This window comes from Egretta garzetta, unplaced genomic scaffold (assembly GCF_000687185.1).
Source record: "Egretta garzetta isolate BGI_Z169 unplaced genomic scaffold, ASM68718v1 scaffold229, whole genome shotgun sequence".
In the NCBI taxonomy this organism is placed as follows: Eukaryota; Metazoa; Chordata; class Aves; order Pelecaniformes; family Ardeidae; genus Egretta; species Egretta garzetta.
Window position 1 is genome coordinate 995,599 of NW_009270000.1, and position 17,692 is coordinate 1,013,290.

The following is a 17,692-nucleotide window of genomic DNA, read 5'->3' on the forward strand; positions in this document are numbered from 1 at the left end:
ATCAAGATGCTTAAAAGCTGATCCCCAAAACATTTAGTAATTGCATTTTCAAACTGTTATCTCAGTCCAAAGTTTGCTATCCAGGTGGCAATTTTTAATGATTAAAAGGCATGGGAAAAAAATACTTTCTTTTTAAGGAGAAACGGCTCATAGCAAAATAAAAGGAAGGCTTCTCTCATGCATCTGAGCCTTTAACAATCAGTCCGCCTTTGCCACACAGCACTGTGCTTGGAGCATGGAAATACTGTTAAAAGAAAAGGACTTGGTTCATGAGGAAAACCCGCAAAGAGGGATTTCCTCATTCAGGAGCAAGATTGCTCATGGGCAAGGAAATGTTGGGGGACTGTTGGCAGGCTGAAGAACTGGAAGAATGTTGGGTCCCACCAGCAGATAGGAGCTCATCCCTCCACCATTTCACAGAGCAACAGCAGAGAGTAGTGGCAAGCAAGGCACTTTAAGGTGGGGTTTTTTGTTTGATAGTAGTGGTGGGGTTTTTTGTTTGCTTTATTGTTTACTAGACTTTTTTCATAATTTCACTTTTCTTCTTTCCATAACATACTGCTCTCTTTCCCCTAGTTGTAGAAAAAATGGACAATGTGACAGGTGGCCTGGAAACGTCCCACAGAAGATATACAGAAAAGCTCACAGAGGTGGAGAGTGGTCTGAAGAAATTAGGTAATCTACGCACAGGCAAAGCCCCTCTGTGTTATGGCTTTGGGGTGTTCTCCTGGCAGATAGCGGCAGGAAACATGTCTGAAAAATCTCTGGCTATGACAAGATACAAGCACTTCTATTCCAATTTCTCAAGTACTTGGGAAAGCACTTAAAAAGAGTTAAGATCAGCCCTGCTTAAGAGAGCATTTTAAGCATACTTCAATATTTACAGTTCCCACTGAGGTCACTCTGAAATCATTTATACTAAAATAAACAGACACTTAAAGGTGGTCCTCAGGAGAGAGTCTTCTCTGAGGTAGAGATGTAAAACATAGCAGAAGCTGTTCCTCAGCACAAGAGATTCTACATAAAACGAAAATCTGCCACCCAGTCATCTTGATGCTGTTTTACCAATTAAGATTCAAAACTGAAGGCCATTTTAAGGGGTGCACAAATAATCAGCTGTTCAAAACTCTTGTGTCTGAGGCAAGTTGATTACTTCCATAAAATGTTTCTTAATCATCTCAGGGAATACAGGACGCTAAGTTGTTATGAGTTTAGGTCTCCCAAGTGCTATCACAGGTCTCAATTTGCAGGAAGATGGAAAAAGATCATGGATAAGGATTCTGCTCACTAAGTGTACATTTCTACCTTCCTCCCTTGTCTGGATAGGAAGCAGAGCTGTTTATTATTGATTTATATATACATAGACTTATAGTTTATATAATTAGTTTTTATATAAATATTAATATTCACATACATGCATGTGCTTCTTGAAATAAATTTTGTTTAGCTTCATAAACCGTATATTGAGATATGTATTTCTAGGAAAAATTACTTGTTTGCAGCTTGATCGTAAGTTTTTACAACTTTTTCCCCTCAAAAAGTAGCTGGATTCTGAGGTATTTGCACACTGCATTTAGTTCAAAGACATGGGGTAATTCAGCAGCACATATATACACAGAAGTAAAAGTTAGACCTTAAAGCACATGCAACCTTTTGGGTTATATTTGGGTTAACATATTATGCTGATTAAATTTTCATAACTTGGAGCACCTTTGATTCATTCACGCCCACACACTTTTACACGCTGCTGGATGGATGGCCAGTGAGATGCTCATCAGGACCATCAGTTCCCATTTAAGTGGACTTGCCGTGGAGGAAGTTCAGAAAGTTATGGGGCAATGTGTGTGGGAAGCATAAAGGTAAGAGAACTGCTGTAGGGCCAGAAGAATAACAGCATGTGGTGAATAAAAGACAGGGCCTTCAGGGATTAGCTGCATGTGGACCTGGTAGTTGTCAGAGCAGTGTGAGGAACACGATGTAATCTGAGCTATAACCAAGAGGTAAACATAGAGTCAGAGAAGATCCTGGAGTGAGACAAGTGGCAGGGAGAGCAACTGCGCTCAGGAAGATGTCCATCCACAAAAGACTCCATAAACACTTCAGACTGAAGCCTCACAAGCCACCATTTGATGTTTGCCATCATGACTCACTCAGACACCCCAGAAGAAAGCTCCAGGCACAGCTGTATTCACTGTAGCTTATGAAAACCATTCTGCCCTCTCTTGAAGTCACCTGGAATGATGGACTTCAGACTACATAATTCATAAATATAGCTACACTTAGATGAGGACAAAAATATATGGACTGTGTCAGGGAGAGGGAAGTGATTGAGGTCAAGAAGAGGAATCTTCCCTGAAAGTGAGCGTTGACTGCTTATTTCCTTCATTTCTATGTCCTGGCTGATGAGCTGTGCAGCCTCAAAAGCTTAGTCATACTCAGGTGAGCTCCCAAACGCGTACTGTAGGGCAGCATAAGCAAGAGCAGAGATGTTCCTCTAAGATAAAAGGTAACTCAGAACACAAGGAAACAATAACAGCAAGATAAATGTCATTAAAAGCAGTAGTATGTTGAGAGAAAAACAGAAATACCTCATATCCTGTCATATCTGGAGTAGCCTGCTGGCAAAGCTTTTGTCTCTAACCCAGATTGTTTTAAAATAGGTATTAGAACTTTTTAAAAACTAAACCCAAGATTTTAAAACATGAAATTTTATGTACTAAATCACAATGAAGATGTTCCACCTGCCAGGAAAGGGAGGAGGAAAATATGAACAGCTAAAACGTACCTCTGAGCTTTCAGCAATAGCCAGTTGTAACTTCAAAACATAAACTTACCGATACCTCTTTAATATTTTGAATTCTGCTTACCATTCAGTTTTCATTGAGAATACAAGCAGTGCTTGGCTGCGTATATTCATCAGTTTCTAATGGTAGTTTTTCCTGTATATAACAACTGAATCACCATTTTGTCCTCCTCAGCAAGACACAAGGTCTTCATCTCCTTCATATTTTCTCTGTCTAGGGCAGAACTTTCTCTTTTCTGGAAGAGATAGTGTAGAAGTTCTATTGAAAGAACATTTTGACAGCCTGACTGTACTTAAAATGGACTGTGATTTTATACTGTGTTTGAAAAAACTCATCCTAAAGCCTTTCTTTTTTTTTTTCCTGTACAACAGATGACCAAGCTGGACAAAAAGCCATGAATACTAACACTGAACTGTCTAGCTTCAGATCTGACATTCTGGCTCTTCGTCAGCAGCTTCATGACATTGCAGAAAAAACTACCAGAAACAAAGATACACTGGAGAAGCTGCAAGAGTCTGGAAATGTATTAGATGATAGACAGAGCCAAATGAGAAGTGCCTTAGATAGTAACTCTTTCATGATCATCAGCGTCAATAAGACTCTTCAGGCATACACTGGTTACATCAACAACCTTCAACAAGACACAAGTAATATTCAAACAAACTTACAAAACCAAGTGCATTCTCATAATGTGGTCATCATGAACCTGAACAACTTAAACCTGACACAAATACAGCAAAGAAATCTTATCAGTGTCCTGCAGAAGTCGATGGAAGATACAAGCTTGGCTATTCTAAGAATCAAGAATGACTTTCAAAATCTGCAGCAGGTTGTCCTTCAAGCCCGGAAGGACACTGACTGGCTTAAGGAGAAAGTACAAAATTTACAGACTTTGGCTGCCAACAACTCAGCACTGGCAAAAGCTAACAATGATACACTTGAGGACATGAACAATCAGCTCAGCTCCTTCAGTGGGCAAATGGAGAATATCACCACAATTGCCCAAGCCAATGAACAAAATCTAAGGGATCTCCAGGAACAGCATAAAGAATATGAAAACAGAACTTCTGCCAAATTCAACCAGCTGGAAGAGAGGTTCCAGGTCTTTGAAACTGATATAGTCAATATCATTAGCAACATCAGCTACACTGCTCATCATCTACGGACACTGACTAGCAATCTCAATGAGGTCAGGACAACTTGTACAGACACCTTAAGTAAACATTCAGATGAGCTGATTTTTATGAACAGCACACTAGCCAATATTCGCATAGACTCTGCATCTCTCAAGATGCAACAGGATTTGATGAGGTCAAGGTTAGATGTTGAAGTTGCCAATTTGTCAGTAATCATGGAAGAAATGAAGCTGGTAGATTCCAAACATGGCCAGCTCATCAAGAACTTCACTATCCTACAAGGTATGCAGCTTCTCTGATGATGCCCATAATGGTCTATGCTGAATTTCTGCTTGCATAACTTCTTTAGTTTTGTGGAAGTTAGTTAGTGTGTGCTGGTACAGAGTTTTCCATTGTCTAATCCTAAACTTTAGAACTGTAAATGTAGCTTGAATATTCCCTACTAATTTTCCTATGCCTTCCCTACATACCTAGAATGGGGATGTTATGATGAAGATTCTGACTTAGCAAAATTTTATTCTGAGTGACTGACTGGATCTGCTTTTGATTTAGTTTCTAAAATAAGCTAGTGAAGGTGTGGAACCTCAAGAAACCAATCCCTGCTATGGAGGAAATGGCTAAAAAATATACATTGGACTATTCCCAGAAAGGTCCACCCTTACTGAAAAACAAGTTGCTATTTCACTTTAAGCCAGTTGTTAGTCTGCCAGAAAACATCCTACTTTGTTTAGTTTTTAATCCTGGGATATTTTATTTTCTCCAGAAATAAAGACCATCAAGTTTAGGAGGCTTCTCCCAGCCAAGTATTATCCCAGATGAAAAGAACACTCATATTTCCAACCTGATGTGAACCAGTCAGGCCTAAAACTCTAATCACAAATATAAATCCATTGCTCCAAATAAACTAAGGCTGAATTAGAGCCAAGATTACATGTCAGTAACCTTAACCTTTCCCATTTCAACCAGGCCTAAATGACTCCAGTGTAGGAATTTATCTCTGGAGGAGTTTAAATTATGTAAATTGGCGGGGGGTGGGGGAGAGGTATTGGCAAGGCATTTGCTCATCTATGATCAGGATCCAAAAATATTTTGTTGTTTATTGCTGTCACAGTATTGCCATTTCCTATCATGGGTATTGTTCTCTTCCCTGCTATAGCCGGCCAGTTAGCAGCCAGTACTTCTGGCCTTTCCCACAGTTGGCCTAGTTCTTGCTGTCCATCATTTTGTCTCTTTTTGACAACCCATTATTGACAGAGCAGCAAACAGGTCATTATAGGAGAAAGAGAACTGTAGTCTAAGAGCAGAGAGATGGGGCTAGAAGGAAAAAGGAGCGTAGCAGAGTGAGGGAACAGGAGCACCAACATGCAGGACCACATGCATCAACAGCACAGAGTGTGTCTTGCAGGGACTGGTGCCTTGGCTGGTCACCTGGGGCATGGTGTCACTGCCCAGGTCACAGGACAAGGTGCATCAGATTATTTTCTTCTGTATCCTGTACTTCATGGAGGCTGAGGAAAGAGCAATGGTATACAGTGCCTGAGAAGCAGATATACTTTTACAAGCACTGCTCAAAGTAGCTGTTAGCCCAGTTTTCACGGTGCTGAATATCCAGTGTTGCTGATCTCAAATATATTAAAGACCCCAGATGGGCTTTTTGCTTTGTTTTCTGTCCGTATCCCCACTTTGCATGCTTACATTGTTTCAGGCCCTCCTGGTCCAAGGGGACCTAAAGGTGACAGAGGTCCTCAAGGCCCTCTTGGCCCCGCTGGAATAAAAGGACAAAAAGGAGAGAAAGGAGAGCCCGGACCACCTGGACCTGTAGGTGAAAAGGGCCCACCTGGGCCAACTGGGCCACCAGGAGAAAAAGGAGGGAAAGGTTCAAGAGGATCGCCGGGCTCCAAAGGTCAGAGAGGTTCTCCTGGCAAGACAGGTCTGCCTGGACCAAGCGGAGACCCAGGGCCACCAGGTCCACAAGGCAAAGAAGGTCCACCCGGGCCACAGGGTCCACCAGGATTTCAAGGCTTGCAAGGAACTGTGGGAGAGCCAGGGGTACCAGGACCTCGAGGACTACCTGGGCTACCTGGAGTCCCTGGGCTGCCTGGTCCAAAGGGCCTACCCGGCCCACCAGGACCACCAGGTCCAGGGATGCCAATGGCACTACAAAGTGAACCTACATCAGTGCCCGAAGCTAATGGTAAGCTGTCAGCGCAACGCGTGCATGTTTTACTGAGATACAAATAGACGTAGAGGAGGGTGCTCACCACTTAGTTACTGATTCAAATAATCTCTGCTACCGTAGGCTAAATCTCTGTGGTTTAGCACAAAGAGCCCTGTTAAGTGAAGCCATACCCGTTGATTTTTCTGATGAGCTGAAACTCATTTAAGTTAATGTTTACGGCTAAAGAAAACGCAGCAGTAGTATGAGTAATAAACAATTTATTTGACCACACAGGTTAGCCTTGATTTCACAGAGTCAGGATCCCAATACGTAAATTCCCAAACTGTATGTAAGTACTGTAGGTGGCAGCACGCTGTAAATGTGTATGGAATCCTCTGCTTATTATTGGCCCTATGCAGAAAGTTACCGCTGACCCATTGAGCTACCATTAACTGGCTTAACACAAAAAAATTCACATCACAGGTTGTTCTCCTCATTGGAAGAACTATACAGAAAAGTGCTACTACTTTTCAATAGAAAGAGAAATGTTCGAAGAGGCAAAGTTATTCTGTGAAGAGAAGGCATCACGCTTGGTTATCATAAACAACAAAGAGGAGCAGGTAATTACCTTCTCTTTCTGTTTTTCAAGGAGAGAGTTTGAAGGTATTTAACATGTGGAAGCCACAAGGCAAGTGGGACATCGTGAATTCATATAGTGAAGTAGACAGAGCAACTGACTCCAGTTAGCATTTTGTCCACCCTTTGCCTGCTCAACAGCTTCTCCACATGCAGAAGGGCAGTGTGAGCAGAGCTGGTGCTGACCCTGAAGGTAGTGGGCACAGAAAGCCTGGTTCAGAATTGTAGGAGTTTTGAACCTTTAAAGGTAGAGTCCATTATGCCTTGCATATTATCCAAAATGTATTTTTTTCAGTGGTGAATGTAATTTAATTTTAAGTTGCGTGATTTGAAACATGCAGCTTAAAACTACTGTGACCCAAAAATATTTTTAATCTAACTAGAAATCTAGCTATACTTTTACTACTATCGAACATAATTATTTGGCGGCTGCATAGCAGTGGGGATGTCAAGATATAACTACTTACTCTTTGGGGTTTTTTCAGTTTGTATCTATGAGATGTTGGCTGTGACTTTATGTCAACATTTTTCATGCCTAGCTCTCTACCTCACATGCAAACACTGCAATGGATTCTAGTGTGGGCAAGGGGTCGCAAGGCCAACTCCTGAAACATATCTTCAGCTTAGAAAAATCTCACTGGCCCTTCCTATTCTGATAACAAAGATGCTCATGAAACCAGAGTGGCTTATTGGCTCCAAAGATGGTTGTGCTTGTTATGGACTAAGATCTTTCTTCCACAGCAATGGATAAAAAGGCAAATTTTTGGGAAAGGCAGCTTCTGGATTGGACTCACAGATTCAGAGAAGGAAAATGAATGGAGATGGCTGGATGGATCCTTACCAGTTTACACGTACGTAAATAAAAAACAATGGTGTTTATTTTCTGCAGATGCTACCACTCTTGCTGACACTTCTAAAAGCAGCATCTAGAAATTATCCAATGGATCCAGAGGGTTGTAGATGCCAGTGAAATAATTCGTTACTGAGGGTGCTGTTGAACTGTTTTTTTCTTTCTCCCTTCTCCATGCACAAGGCTTTCTTTCTGTGCCAGGAAGAAAACCAAATGTTGAATGAAAGAATCAGAGAACGACATAGCGCAGTGTTTCTTGCCAAAACATTTGCTCCTGACTTTTATTACAAAGTTGAGATGGAAAGCACAGACAGTTTTGCTGTCTTGGTTTGAATTTTCCTTATTTGCATTACAACCGTCTATAAATAGAGTGCTCGTTCTGATAAAAAATGACCAGCCTTTAGATAAAGCCCAAATCCAAGTGGAAAGCACTAAACATAGGGAAAATGCATGAAACGAGGGTGTCTGGGCTTTGGCCAGCTGAGAACTGAATTGGCAGCCCTCCAGGAATCCTAGGGCTACACCTAATTTGTCCTAAATGGAACAGATTGCAGCCACCCAAATTTTTAATACTGAGGAGTGGACTAAAGAGTTTATAGAGCTGAGCATGCTGTGCTCCAGAAAAACAGGCCACAGTCAGTCAGATGCTATGAAATGATTAGCTGTGATCTCGTTGGTGCTCATTTTGATGAGAAACATGGAAAAAGTCAGATGTATTTCAAATGAGCCATAATATTTTTCCCTTTTTCTCCCTCCCCATTTTCATCTTTCTTTCTCCTTACGGCAGGACTGTGACTGATTCCCCCTTCAGCCACTGCTTTCAATGGGTTTCCACTACAGTGTGGGTTTTAGGTGCCCTGTCATAACCTCAGAGCTGTCAGTTACTGATTTTAAAAGTATTTCATCACTTCTGGAAGGCTGTGTGTCCTCCCAGGTGCCTGGTCAGATGGCTCTGTGTCAGGCAGGCGTGTTTTTTAGCTGAGCGTGGACCATATCAGCCATCAATCACACAGCTCCCTTCAACAACCTGTTTCTTCAGGAAGATGGAGCTTTTTAAGGCCCGAGGTTGGAAGCGTTTCTCACTTGCTAAACAAAAACAGGATGAGGAAACGCTTGCTGCAAGCTTTTTCCATGCTGCGTTAAGCTCCACCATCAAAGCTAACTATCTCAAAAGATATGTGTATATATATACTTTGTACGTTCCATATAAGTCCAAAAATGCACTTCCCGTCCAAATACGGGCCTGTAAAACAGATAAATGTTTGCCGTGCCTCCTGAGAGGCCCGCCTTGGTGCGGTCAGAGGGCTGAGCGCCTTTGCAGGGAGCCGTGGCAGGGTGCTGCCATCCGGGGTAGCGCTCGTGCGCCTGCCGGCTCTTCCCAGTCCCATCTGCCAGCAGGAACGCAGCGCGCAGGCTTTGCAGGGTGGGAGCAATGCGCGTGGAGCATGGAGCACTCCCGCTGTATGTGCATGTACATTCAGAAATTAAAATAAAGTTCATCGGTCTAATTTTAGTTCTCTGAGTTTTGGCAGCCCGAGGCTGAATAGATTCCCTTCTCTGTAATACATCTGTTTTCCATTTTCAGCAAGAGTCATGTATTGTTTGTTTCAACGTGTATTTCCCGTTCGGAACAGATCTCATGATGTTTTTGTTAATTTCTTGCGGTGAAAAACTGTCATGTGTGCTGCGTTGTGCAATCGTCTCTCTTGCTTTTTGGTTGAAAGAAACTGGAAAACTGGGCAACCTGATAACTGGAGCCATGGGCACGGGCCAGGGGAAGATTGCGCCGGGTTAATCTACGCTGGGCTCTGGAATGACTTCTACTGTGAAGATGTTAACAATTTCATTTGTGAAAAAGACATGGACAAAGGTAAGCAAGGCACTGGGCTTTGATCATTTCACCCTGCCCGTAGCAGGCCAAATTCAAGTAAATTTTCCACAGCTAGAGGGGAGAAGGTCCAGGCATAAGGCTAGATGCTATGGCAGTGCCCTGTTGAGGAAGAGGGGGAATCACACTTGGAGCACTGCTACTCAGATCCAGCCCAACGTGGGCTTTTCTAATACTCTGCACGATGCAGATGCTGGATTTATTGCGATAAATCACAGAATCGTAGAAAGCTTGGGGTTGGAAGGGACCTTTAGAGGTCATCTAGTCCAACCCCCCTGCAGTGAGCAGGGACACCGCTAACTCGATCAGGTTGCTCAGAGCCCCGTCCAACCTGGCCTTGAATGTTTCCAGGGATGGGGACTCTACCACCTCTCTGGGCAACCCATTCCAGTGTTTCACCACCCTCATTGTAAAAAATTTCTTCCTTATATCCAGTCTAAATCTAACCCTGTTTTAGTTTAAAACCATTACCCCTTGTCCCGTCACAACCGGCTCTGCTAAAAAGATTGTCCCCATCTTTCCTATAGGCCCCCTTTAAGTACTGAAAGGCCGCAGCCAGGTCTCCCCACAGCCTTCTCTTCTCCAGGCTGAACAACCCCAACTCTCTCAGCCTGTCCTCACAGCAGAGAGCAGAGGGGCAGAATCACCTCCCTCGACCTGCTGGCCACACTTCTCTTGATGCAGCCCAGGGTACGGTTGGCCTTCTGGGCTGCCAATGCACATTGCCAGCTCATGTCCAGCTTTTCGTCCATCAGTACCCCCAAAGTCCCTCGGCAGGGCTGCTCTCGATCCTTTCCTCCCCCAGCCTGTACTGATACTGGGGGTTGTGCTGACCGAGGTGCAGGACCTTGCACTTGGCCTTTTTGAATCTCATGAGGTTCACACAGGCCCACCTCTCCAGCTTAGCCAGATCTCTCTGGATGACATCCCGTCCCTCTGGCATGTCAATCGCACCACTCAGCTTGATGTCATCTGCAAACTTGCTGAGGGTGCACTCGATCTCGCTGTCTATGCCATTGATGAAAACCTTAAACAGCACCAGTCCCAGTACGGACCCCTGAGGGACACCACTTGTCTTGTGCTCTTTCACCACAAGAAAAGAGCAGCCTTCAAGCTGGCGGTAGGCATAGCATGCTCTGCATCTTGACCATCTCCTGTAGACTTCAAAAGTGCCTAAAATTTCAAGCATGATTTGGCACGTGTGCTCCAGACCCTGGCCACGCTGGAAGCTGTTTTTATAGGCTCAATGGCCATGCAGGGGGGGAAAGCTGGCCTTAGGATGGCTCAGGGACCAGCCTTTGAAAACCAGAAGGACTCTGTTTTGAGAGTTTGTGCCACTGGAGGCACTTGGCAACTGCTAAGGAGGTCCTAAAATTCCCACTGCTGCCAGGAGATGTCCCATAGGGCTAAGAGGCTGGGTCTACAGGCCATAAGCAACTCATCTGTTGCAGTTGGAGTGAAGGACTCATAAACTGCCAGTGTGGCCAAGCAGCCACCCAGGTGATTGCCACGGGGCATCTTTTTCTGGTTATACAGGCATTTCTGCAGCGGCAGAGCCCAGCCCCATCACATGGCTGCTTAGAGCCCAGCCCCATCGTCATACAGCTAGTGGTACTTGTGTTCATGATGGGACTCTGCCCAAAACATCATCTCCTCCACACAACCTATTTAAACATTACTTTGCCAAGGGTGCCTGGCTGCTTCAGTTACAAACGTGTAGGCTGAATTTCAGTGAAGGCAGATGGAAATGTCAGCTAGAGCCAAAATTACATCCCATCCACAAAAAATGCCCCCCTAAACCAAAACAAAACAAAGTGCTGAATAAGCTTTGTGTGTGTTTAATTCTGGGTGTCCAGAGTGAAGGACTGTAAGCAACAATGTAATTTGCCCTCGTTTTCCTACATGCATTTGTTATTTTAGGAAAACATCACGGTTTACAAATATTTGTACTCCAGGACTTACAGGATCTGAATGAGTCCACTTAAATTTTTAACACACCTTGATCTCTGTAAGTTTTCTTTTTGGAAATGCATTTAATCTTCACAGGCTTTTAACGTGATTTTTTTTCCCCTCTTTGTTTTTCTTTTTTCTCTCATACTGTAGGGCAAGTATTTGGAGTGTAATAGGCTGTGACTTTACAGATACCTACATACTATGGAAATTTACTTAAAGAAGAAGAAAATCCTTGGAGAGAGCAACATTGCCTACCAAAATTGAAAAAAAAAAAAGCAAAAGGAAGCACTGAAAACTGGTTTAAATGCATAAAGGAATTCAGCAGCAACTCTTCTCCAGCATCCTGCAATTACTCGAGGCCTTTCACCCCACAGCATCAGGAAATACCGTTGGACTAATTCTGTTATAGATTTTCTTCCCCACCAGTAACCACTTATATAAGCAACTCGTGCCTTCTGAGAAAAGACATTCTGTCAATCTGAGTAAGACTGTTGGTCACTCATATAGAAAAACATGTAAAGCAACTGTGTAAACAGTATGTTTCATTTGCTAAAATCCCAAATGTAGGAAAATTATACAGATACACGAATATATAGATTTTATATAAATATATATATATAGTCCAACTCTTATCAATAATATGGAATATACTTTTAAGAGCTTTTAAAACTTTGTATTTTTGTACAAAATATTTGCTTTTTACAATTGTTCTCTTTTTTTACTGACTTTTTTTACAAATATAGTGCACAGGGGCCAAAGAAAACAATAAAGGTACTAATAATTCATTAAGGTTTGCTGTCAGGCCTAGCTCAGCTATAGAGAAATATTTTTCCAGTTAGAAATATTTGTACTTTCCCAGATGATTTGTTCTGGTGAAATAACTTTTAAAGCAGATTTTTAGATAGTGTTTTCCTTCTTATATGCAGTCTAGTCTGCATGTGTAACAATTAAGTTGACTAAGGACTAGATACTCATTAGAGCTCTGATCACATCCAGCATTCCATCGGGGTACTATGCAAAGACCATGTTAATAAAAGCTTTTCCTTCCTTCCTTCCTTCCTTCCTTCCTTCCTTCCTTCCTTCCTTCCTTCCTTCCTTCCTTCCTTCCTTCCTTCCTTCCTTCCTTCTTCCCTTCCTTCCTTCCTATCTGCCTGCCTGCCTTTTTTCCTGCCTGCCTGCCTTCTACTCATGAGCAAATGCCACAGAAGTAAACCACTGAGTTTTTAGAATGAGTTTGAAATGTTTTCATTCCTTCTCCCTTCTCGTGAGGAATGCTACCCCAGTAGGTGCTACCCATGTTGGCAAGTCAAGCCCAGGCGAAGGATTTTATGAAAACAGAAACGAAGGAGCTGCACGCACTGAAATATGTTTCTTTTTCAGACAGATTTCAAAATTTGGTAAGAAAAACATGCCATACTCAGAAAAGTCTAATCAACTGTCACTTCTCCAAAGTGCTTTGTAAATCAATCTCTCTGTTTTCTTGGACCAGTACTTCTCCCCCAGACAAACTAGGAAATAAAATATGCTGCAAAACAGAAAGCAGTGTGGGTAATGAGATGATAACATCACCCAGCCAGTTTCCTCTGCAGTCCCACGAGCCGTTGTCTAGGCAGCAGTACTGCTTATCAGGAATTAAAAAAAAAAAAATTAGCAACCGGTTCATTAGCAGAAACCCTGGTTTCAGTTCCCAGTTTTTATGTTCTTTGCATGGCGACGCGCTATACCACAAAGGAAGCTGTTTTGGCTTCTTGGGAAGGAGAGGGTTTTTTCCATTGCCTCCTGACCTGCCATTTACCTTGGCTGAATGCAGATAAGTTTGTTGAAATACTCCATCTCTGTTGGAAAGAGAGAAGATTTTGTACTTCAGATTTTCAAATATTGCTCCTAAGATCAACCAATTAAAGCCTGCTGCTTTCCTACATCGCACGCTCCCTCCAGTGTTCATTTGGGGGAGGATGGCTTTTTAATTTTAACTATGCTTTGCTTAATGAAAATACACGAAATGTTGCATTTGGGAATCTGCCCTGTGGTACGTATTAGAAGTGAGACAGGAACAACATGAAAATTGCATATGTTTAATTAAAAGCAAAAGGTCTGTGTATTACAGCTGCAGAAACCACGTGTCGCCATCTTGGAGGCAGCACTTTTCTCCAGACATTTTGGATTTCCTGAGATTTTTCTTTCGGTTTTTTCATCAGGTTTTGAATACACCACAGTTCTGCCATACACGCTGTCATGCTGTACCTAGGAGTCATGTGTAGATACACACTGTAGTGTTTACATGTATATTTACATGGTGTCTGCGGAGATAATGTTGAACTGCTATTTTGAGATAACGAGGTACAAAACTACTATTTTGCATGCCTGGAGAGCCTCACAAATCCTGGTGCATGGTGCTTTGCAGAGCCACACTGAGTCAGAAGCACTGCTACCTTTGGTTTGAATGTTGGGTTATTTAGGTGAAATAAGCCTGTTCTGAGCATCTGCCACATTAAATAATGTTCTTCCTGCTTTTTACTGATGTGATAAGACTTCTGCCCACAAAAGTTCATGAGAAACCTCTGTGTAAGCCCCAGCTGTACCGTTTCCTCGCCCTGATTTCATCCTTCTCTTCCTTCAGCAATAGGAGTGATGGTACATAGCAGGATGAGATGATCCAAGAGTCATCTAGTGTCCTCTACTCCCTCTAAAGAGGTTTTATGCCCAGTGGTGATCAACAGCTATAGCTGCACTTATGCCGGCATGAAGTTACAGAAATGGCTGTTTACCAGCGATAGCTGCTTAGCTCCTTGAAAACCAGCACAGCAGCCATGCTAACCTACAGGCAGTTGGGTGGCCTTAGCATGGAAATAACCATTGAACTAGGACAGCTTAAGGATGCAACATGTTTATGAATTAAATACTCATTTCAAAGTGAATTTCACTGCTGGGTCATAATTATCTGTAAATAATGCTCCCACCTTTAAGTGAGAGATGAAACGTGCCTGGGCTGAAGCTCCTGGTTCACATGTTTGAAGCAAAGAGTGTAGCTGTTAGGCAAAACTGGCTGGAGAGGGAAGCTGCAGTTGCATGCCTGGTGGGTTCAGTCATCCTTAAAATTTGGCTGGAGCAGGCAGGCAGGCTGAGGCAGACCATCCTTCTGACCCAGTATTCCTGCAGGAGGGAAACGGAGGTGTCAAATGGCAAGAAAGACTGAAATCCCTGGGAGGATCTGGAGAGTGTTAAGACAGCTCAGGAACCCCTCACAGAAAGGAGAGATTGGCAGGGATGCAAGCAGGATGCCAGAAAGGGACAAGAAATTGTCATGAAAGTCAGAGCTGCCACACAGGGTCTGGAAAACATTCCCATTAAATCTGCTTATATAAAAATCTGCTTATATTAAATCTGCGATAACGCAGGTTGTATGGAAAGTTTCAAGCGATAGGATATTATCGTGTCCCAGCTCGGGTTTTGGCTTTCCTTCTTATGCAGAAATACTGTAACTTGGCATACTGAGTACACATTTCCATCATCCTTTTTCTTGTTTTACATCAAACTAAATGCAAGTTCATATATCCTGGCAAGCACTGGGACCGTTGCAGGAAAGGGAGGGGAAGGCAGAGAGGGTGCAAAGTCATTGTGGTTTACACCCAGCACTGGATTTTCTAATGCCATGTCTCACTTCTTTCATTAATTTATTTGGAAACACCTTCAGCTGATCAGAGCATATAAATCTCAAACTCTCACTCCCTTTGGCGTCTATAAATAATACCTGCAAATGTTCCAATAAAAGAAGCACTAAGCGGAGACATGGAAGTGAATGTTGTTTACTCTGTACGTGCTTGTGTAACCAAGAAAGATGTGGAGATAGGAGAGGAGATGTGGAGCCAGAAGCATTCATAGATATTAAAAATCAAACTGATGAAAATTATTTTCGTTAAAGCCTCTCTTCTCACTTACACCATCCTAGTTGTAAGCATGACTGGCTATTTTATCCCTCAATTGCAGTTTTAGTGTATTGTCCTTGCAGCACCTAGGTGCTACAAACTTGGTTTTAAAGGTCTCAGCTGAATGAGACTTAAGAAGCAAGAATTCCCTCTTGCAGTTCACTGTCCTAGCAGAAGCACACAAAGCACCTCAGATGGGTCCCCAAGCGAAGGATGTCTCAACTCGAGTAGAGCAGGATCGGTCCCTAGATTGGCCATTACTACCTCTAGCTTCAACAGGCTGTTTGTAATGGCTAATCTGATCTTGTTATTTCTCTCTCTCTCATGGCTGACCTCCTCTTTTAATTTTCTTTTCCAGGCAAGTAGCTCCTCTGTTTTTAGCAAGTAGCAGGAACTGGTCTCTGATCACTGGCAAGGCGAGGAGCTGGTCAGAGGGCGGCCGCTGGCTGTCAGAGGAAACCGCTCCGCAGCGAGTAGGGGAAAGGCAGCCGAGTCGATTCATGTGTGAGAAAACAAAACCACTTTTCCCCAGTGCAGCTTCCTTGGTTAAAAGCACAGCAGCTCACTCAGATGTAGCATCCAAAGGGAACAAAATGTCTCCAGCCCCAGCCTCCAGACTTGCTTTCCTTTTTTCCCCCCTCGCTTCTGCAGGTGTCTCCGTGCACCCTGGAGATGTTTGCTCCTCGGTGCATGCCCAGCTGCCCCCGGAGCAGGCTCTGCGCTGCTGCGTGCGGGCATCGGGGCTCGTGTTGGTGAGGGATGGGCAGCGGGACAGATGGCCATGCCTGGCACTTTTCTCCACTGGGACGCCCCACTCCTCCCAGGACCCAGGCAGGAGTGGGAGGAGGAGGCAGCTGTAGGGCTCCCAGTGCTTACCCACACTCAGAGGTGTAGTCTGGGTATCTATAGATATGGCAAAGCACAGTGCCTTACAGCCAAAACCCTTGTTCCCCAGAAACCAGGCCTTCTTAAAACCAGAGCCTATTTGTTCATTCACCGTCTCCACCTCACTTTTTCCATGCTGTTTAGTGAAAAGAAAAAAGAAAAAAAAAACAAAACAACTTGGCTAAAAAAATTTTTCAAAGTTCTCATGTGTTTTCTTTCTTAGGGTGGAATACGTTTGGTTTTTTCTTTCCATCTGGCTCAGAGATGAAAAAAACATTCTTTGATTTCTTTTTCAAAATAAACTCAGTGTAACGTTCCAAAATTTGTGTAGAGATTTTTTTTTTTAATACCAGAACAATAAAAGCAAATCGCTAGGCAAATTGTGCTCTTTTTAGAGAAGATCTTGCATGCTGTGAGGATTCTCTTACCCAAAGGGCTTCCCAAAGGCATGTAAGTATTGCCAGTCCCATTTTGTGACTGGAGGAAAAAGGAGATTTTCAAGAATATGATTCATTTTAATGTCTCAGTTTGGGGGATTTTGTTTTCCTGTGTTGGGGAGGTGATTTTTAGAGGTGATTTTTTCCAATGAAAGAAACATTGGCATAGAGCAAATTAGTTTTCATACACCTCAGTGAAGGGAGTGGACTTTTCAGTGCTAAATCAAACAGAACGGTGTCTCTCCCGCCTTACCACGCGTACGGGAGGTGGCCGTTTCTGCTGCTGTTTTGGAGAGCAGAGCTCGGTGCGATCACCGCAGGGCAACATCAGCCCAGTACAGAGCAATGTCTCGCGTGGTGACAGTTAGCGGTTGACACTAAATTCCCAAGAGACCCCTTGATCAGAGGGAGGAAGGTTAAAGGACTGCTGAGACTACTGACTCCACTGCAGCCCAACTTCAAATAAATCCTCCAAAAAATGTACCAAGCTCTACTTTAAAAATAATTAGGGGCTTCTTTGCCCCTTTAATCATTTTGGCTGCTCTTGAAAAACTTCATTAGGAACTTTCTTTTAATAACCAGTGTGAATGCAATTATGTCCAGTTTAGACACATTTGTTCTCGTTCCAGTGCTGCCCTGTAGCTTAAATAGCATCTCTCCTGGGACCGTCAAGCAACCGTAGTGGTCAGTGTGGAGCCATTCATCTTGAGATGCAGTAAGAGATGGTTGGGAACAAACACATCCCTCTGGCCAGCCGGGGAGCCCTGACGACAGAGCCTGCCTGGCTCTGGTCCCACCGTCCAGCGCCACCAGGGATTATCTGAGGACATGCTGAGCTGCTGGCTGAATGGTGGAAGTTTCCATACTCTTTTCTTGTTACTACTGCTAGAGGACAGGGAGCAACAAAAAAAAATTAGAGTAGGTTACAATGCTTGGCTTCTTATAAGGTAGTACCACATTTTATAAGGCATTTGAAAAATCGGTCTGTAGGTCTGAGCTTAAGCACACTTATTCTGGTT

At 43.2% G+C, this 17,692-nt stretch overlaps 1 protein-coding gene across 1 annotated transcript in view; it reads left to right on the top strand.

Moving 5' to 3' along the window:
- The window catches only part of COLEC12 (collectin subfamily member 12), a 92,608-nt gene extending 76,397 nt beyond the window's left edge, over positions 1 to 16,211 (top strand). Inside the window, exons 4-10 of the mRNA XM_035903013.1 lie at positions 577 to 675; positions 3,176 to 4,222; positions 5,646 to 6,134; positions 6,582 to 6,718; positions 7,476 to 7,585; positions 9,309 to 9,454; positions 16,003 to 16,211. Coding sequence (XP_035758906.1) covers positions 577 to 675; positions 3,176 to 4,222; positions 5,646 to 6,134; positions 6,582 to 6,718; positions 7,476 to 7,585; positions 9,309 to 9,454; positions 16,003 to 16,211 — 2,237 coding nt within the window. The remainder of the gene's footprint in view (positions 1 to 576; positions 676 to 3,175; positions 4,223 to 5,645; positions 6,135 to 6,581; positions 6,719 to 7,475; positions 7,586 to 9,308; positions 9,455 to 16,002) is intronic.
- Positions 16,212 to 17,692: the final 1,481 nt, after the last annotated feature.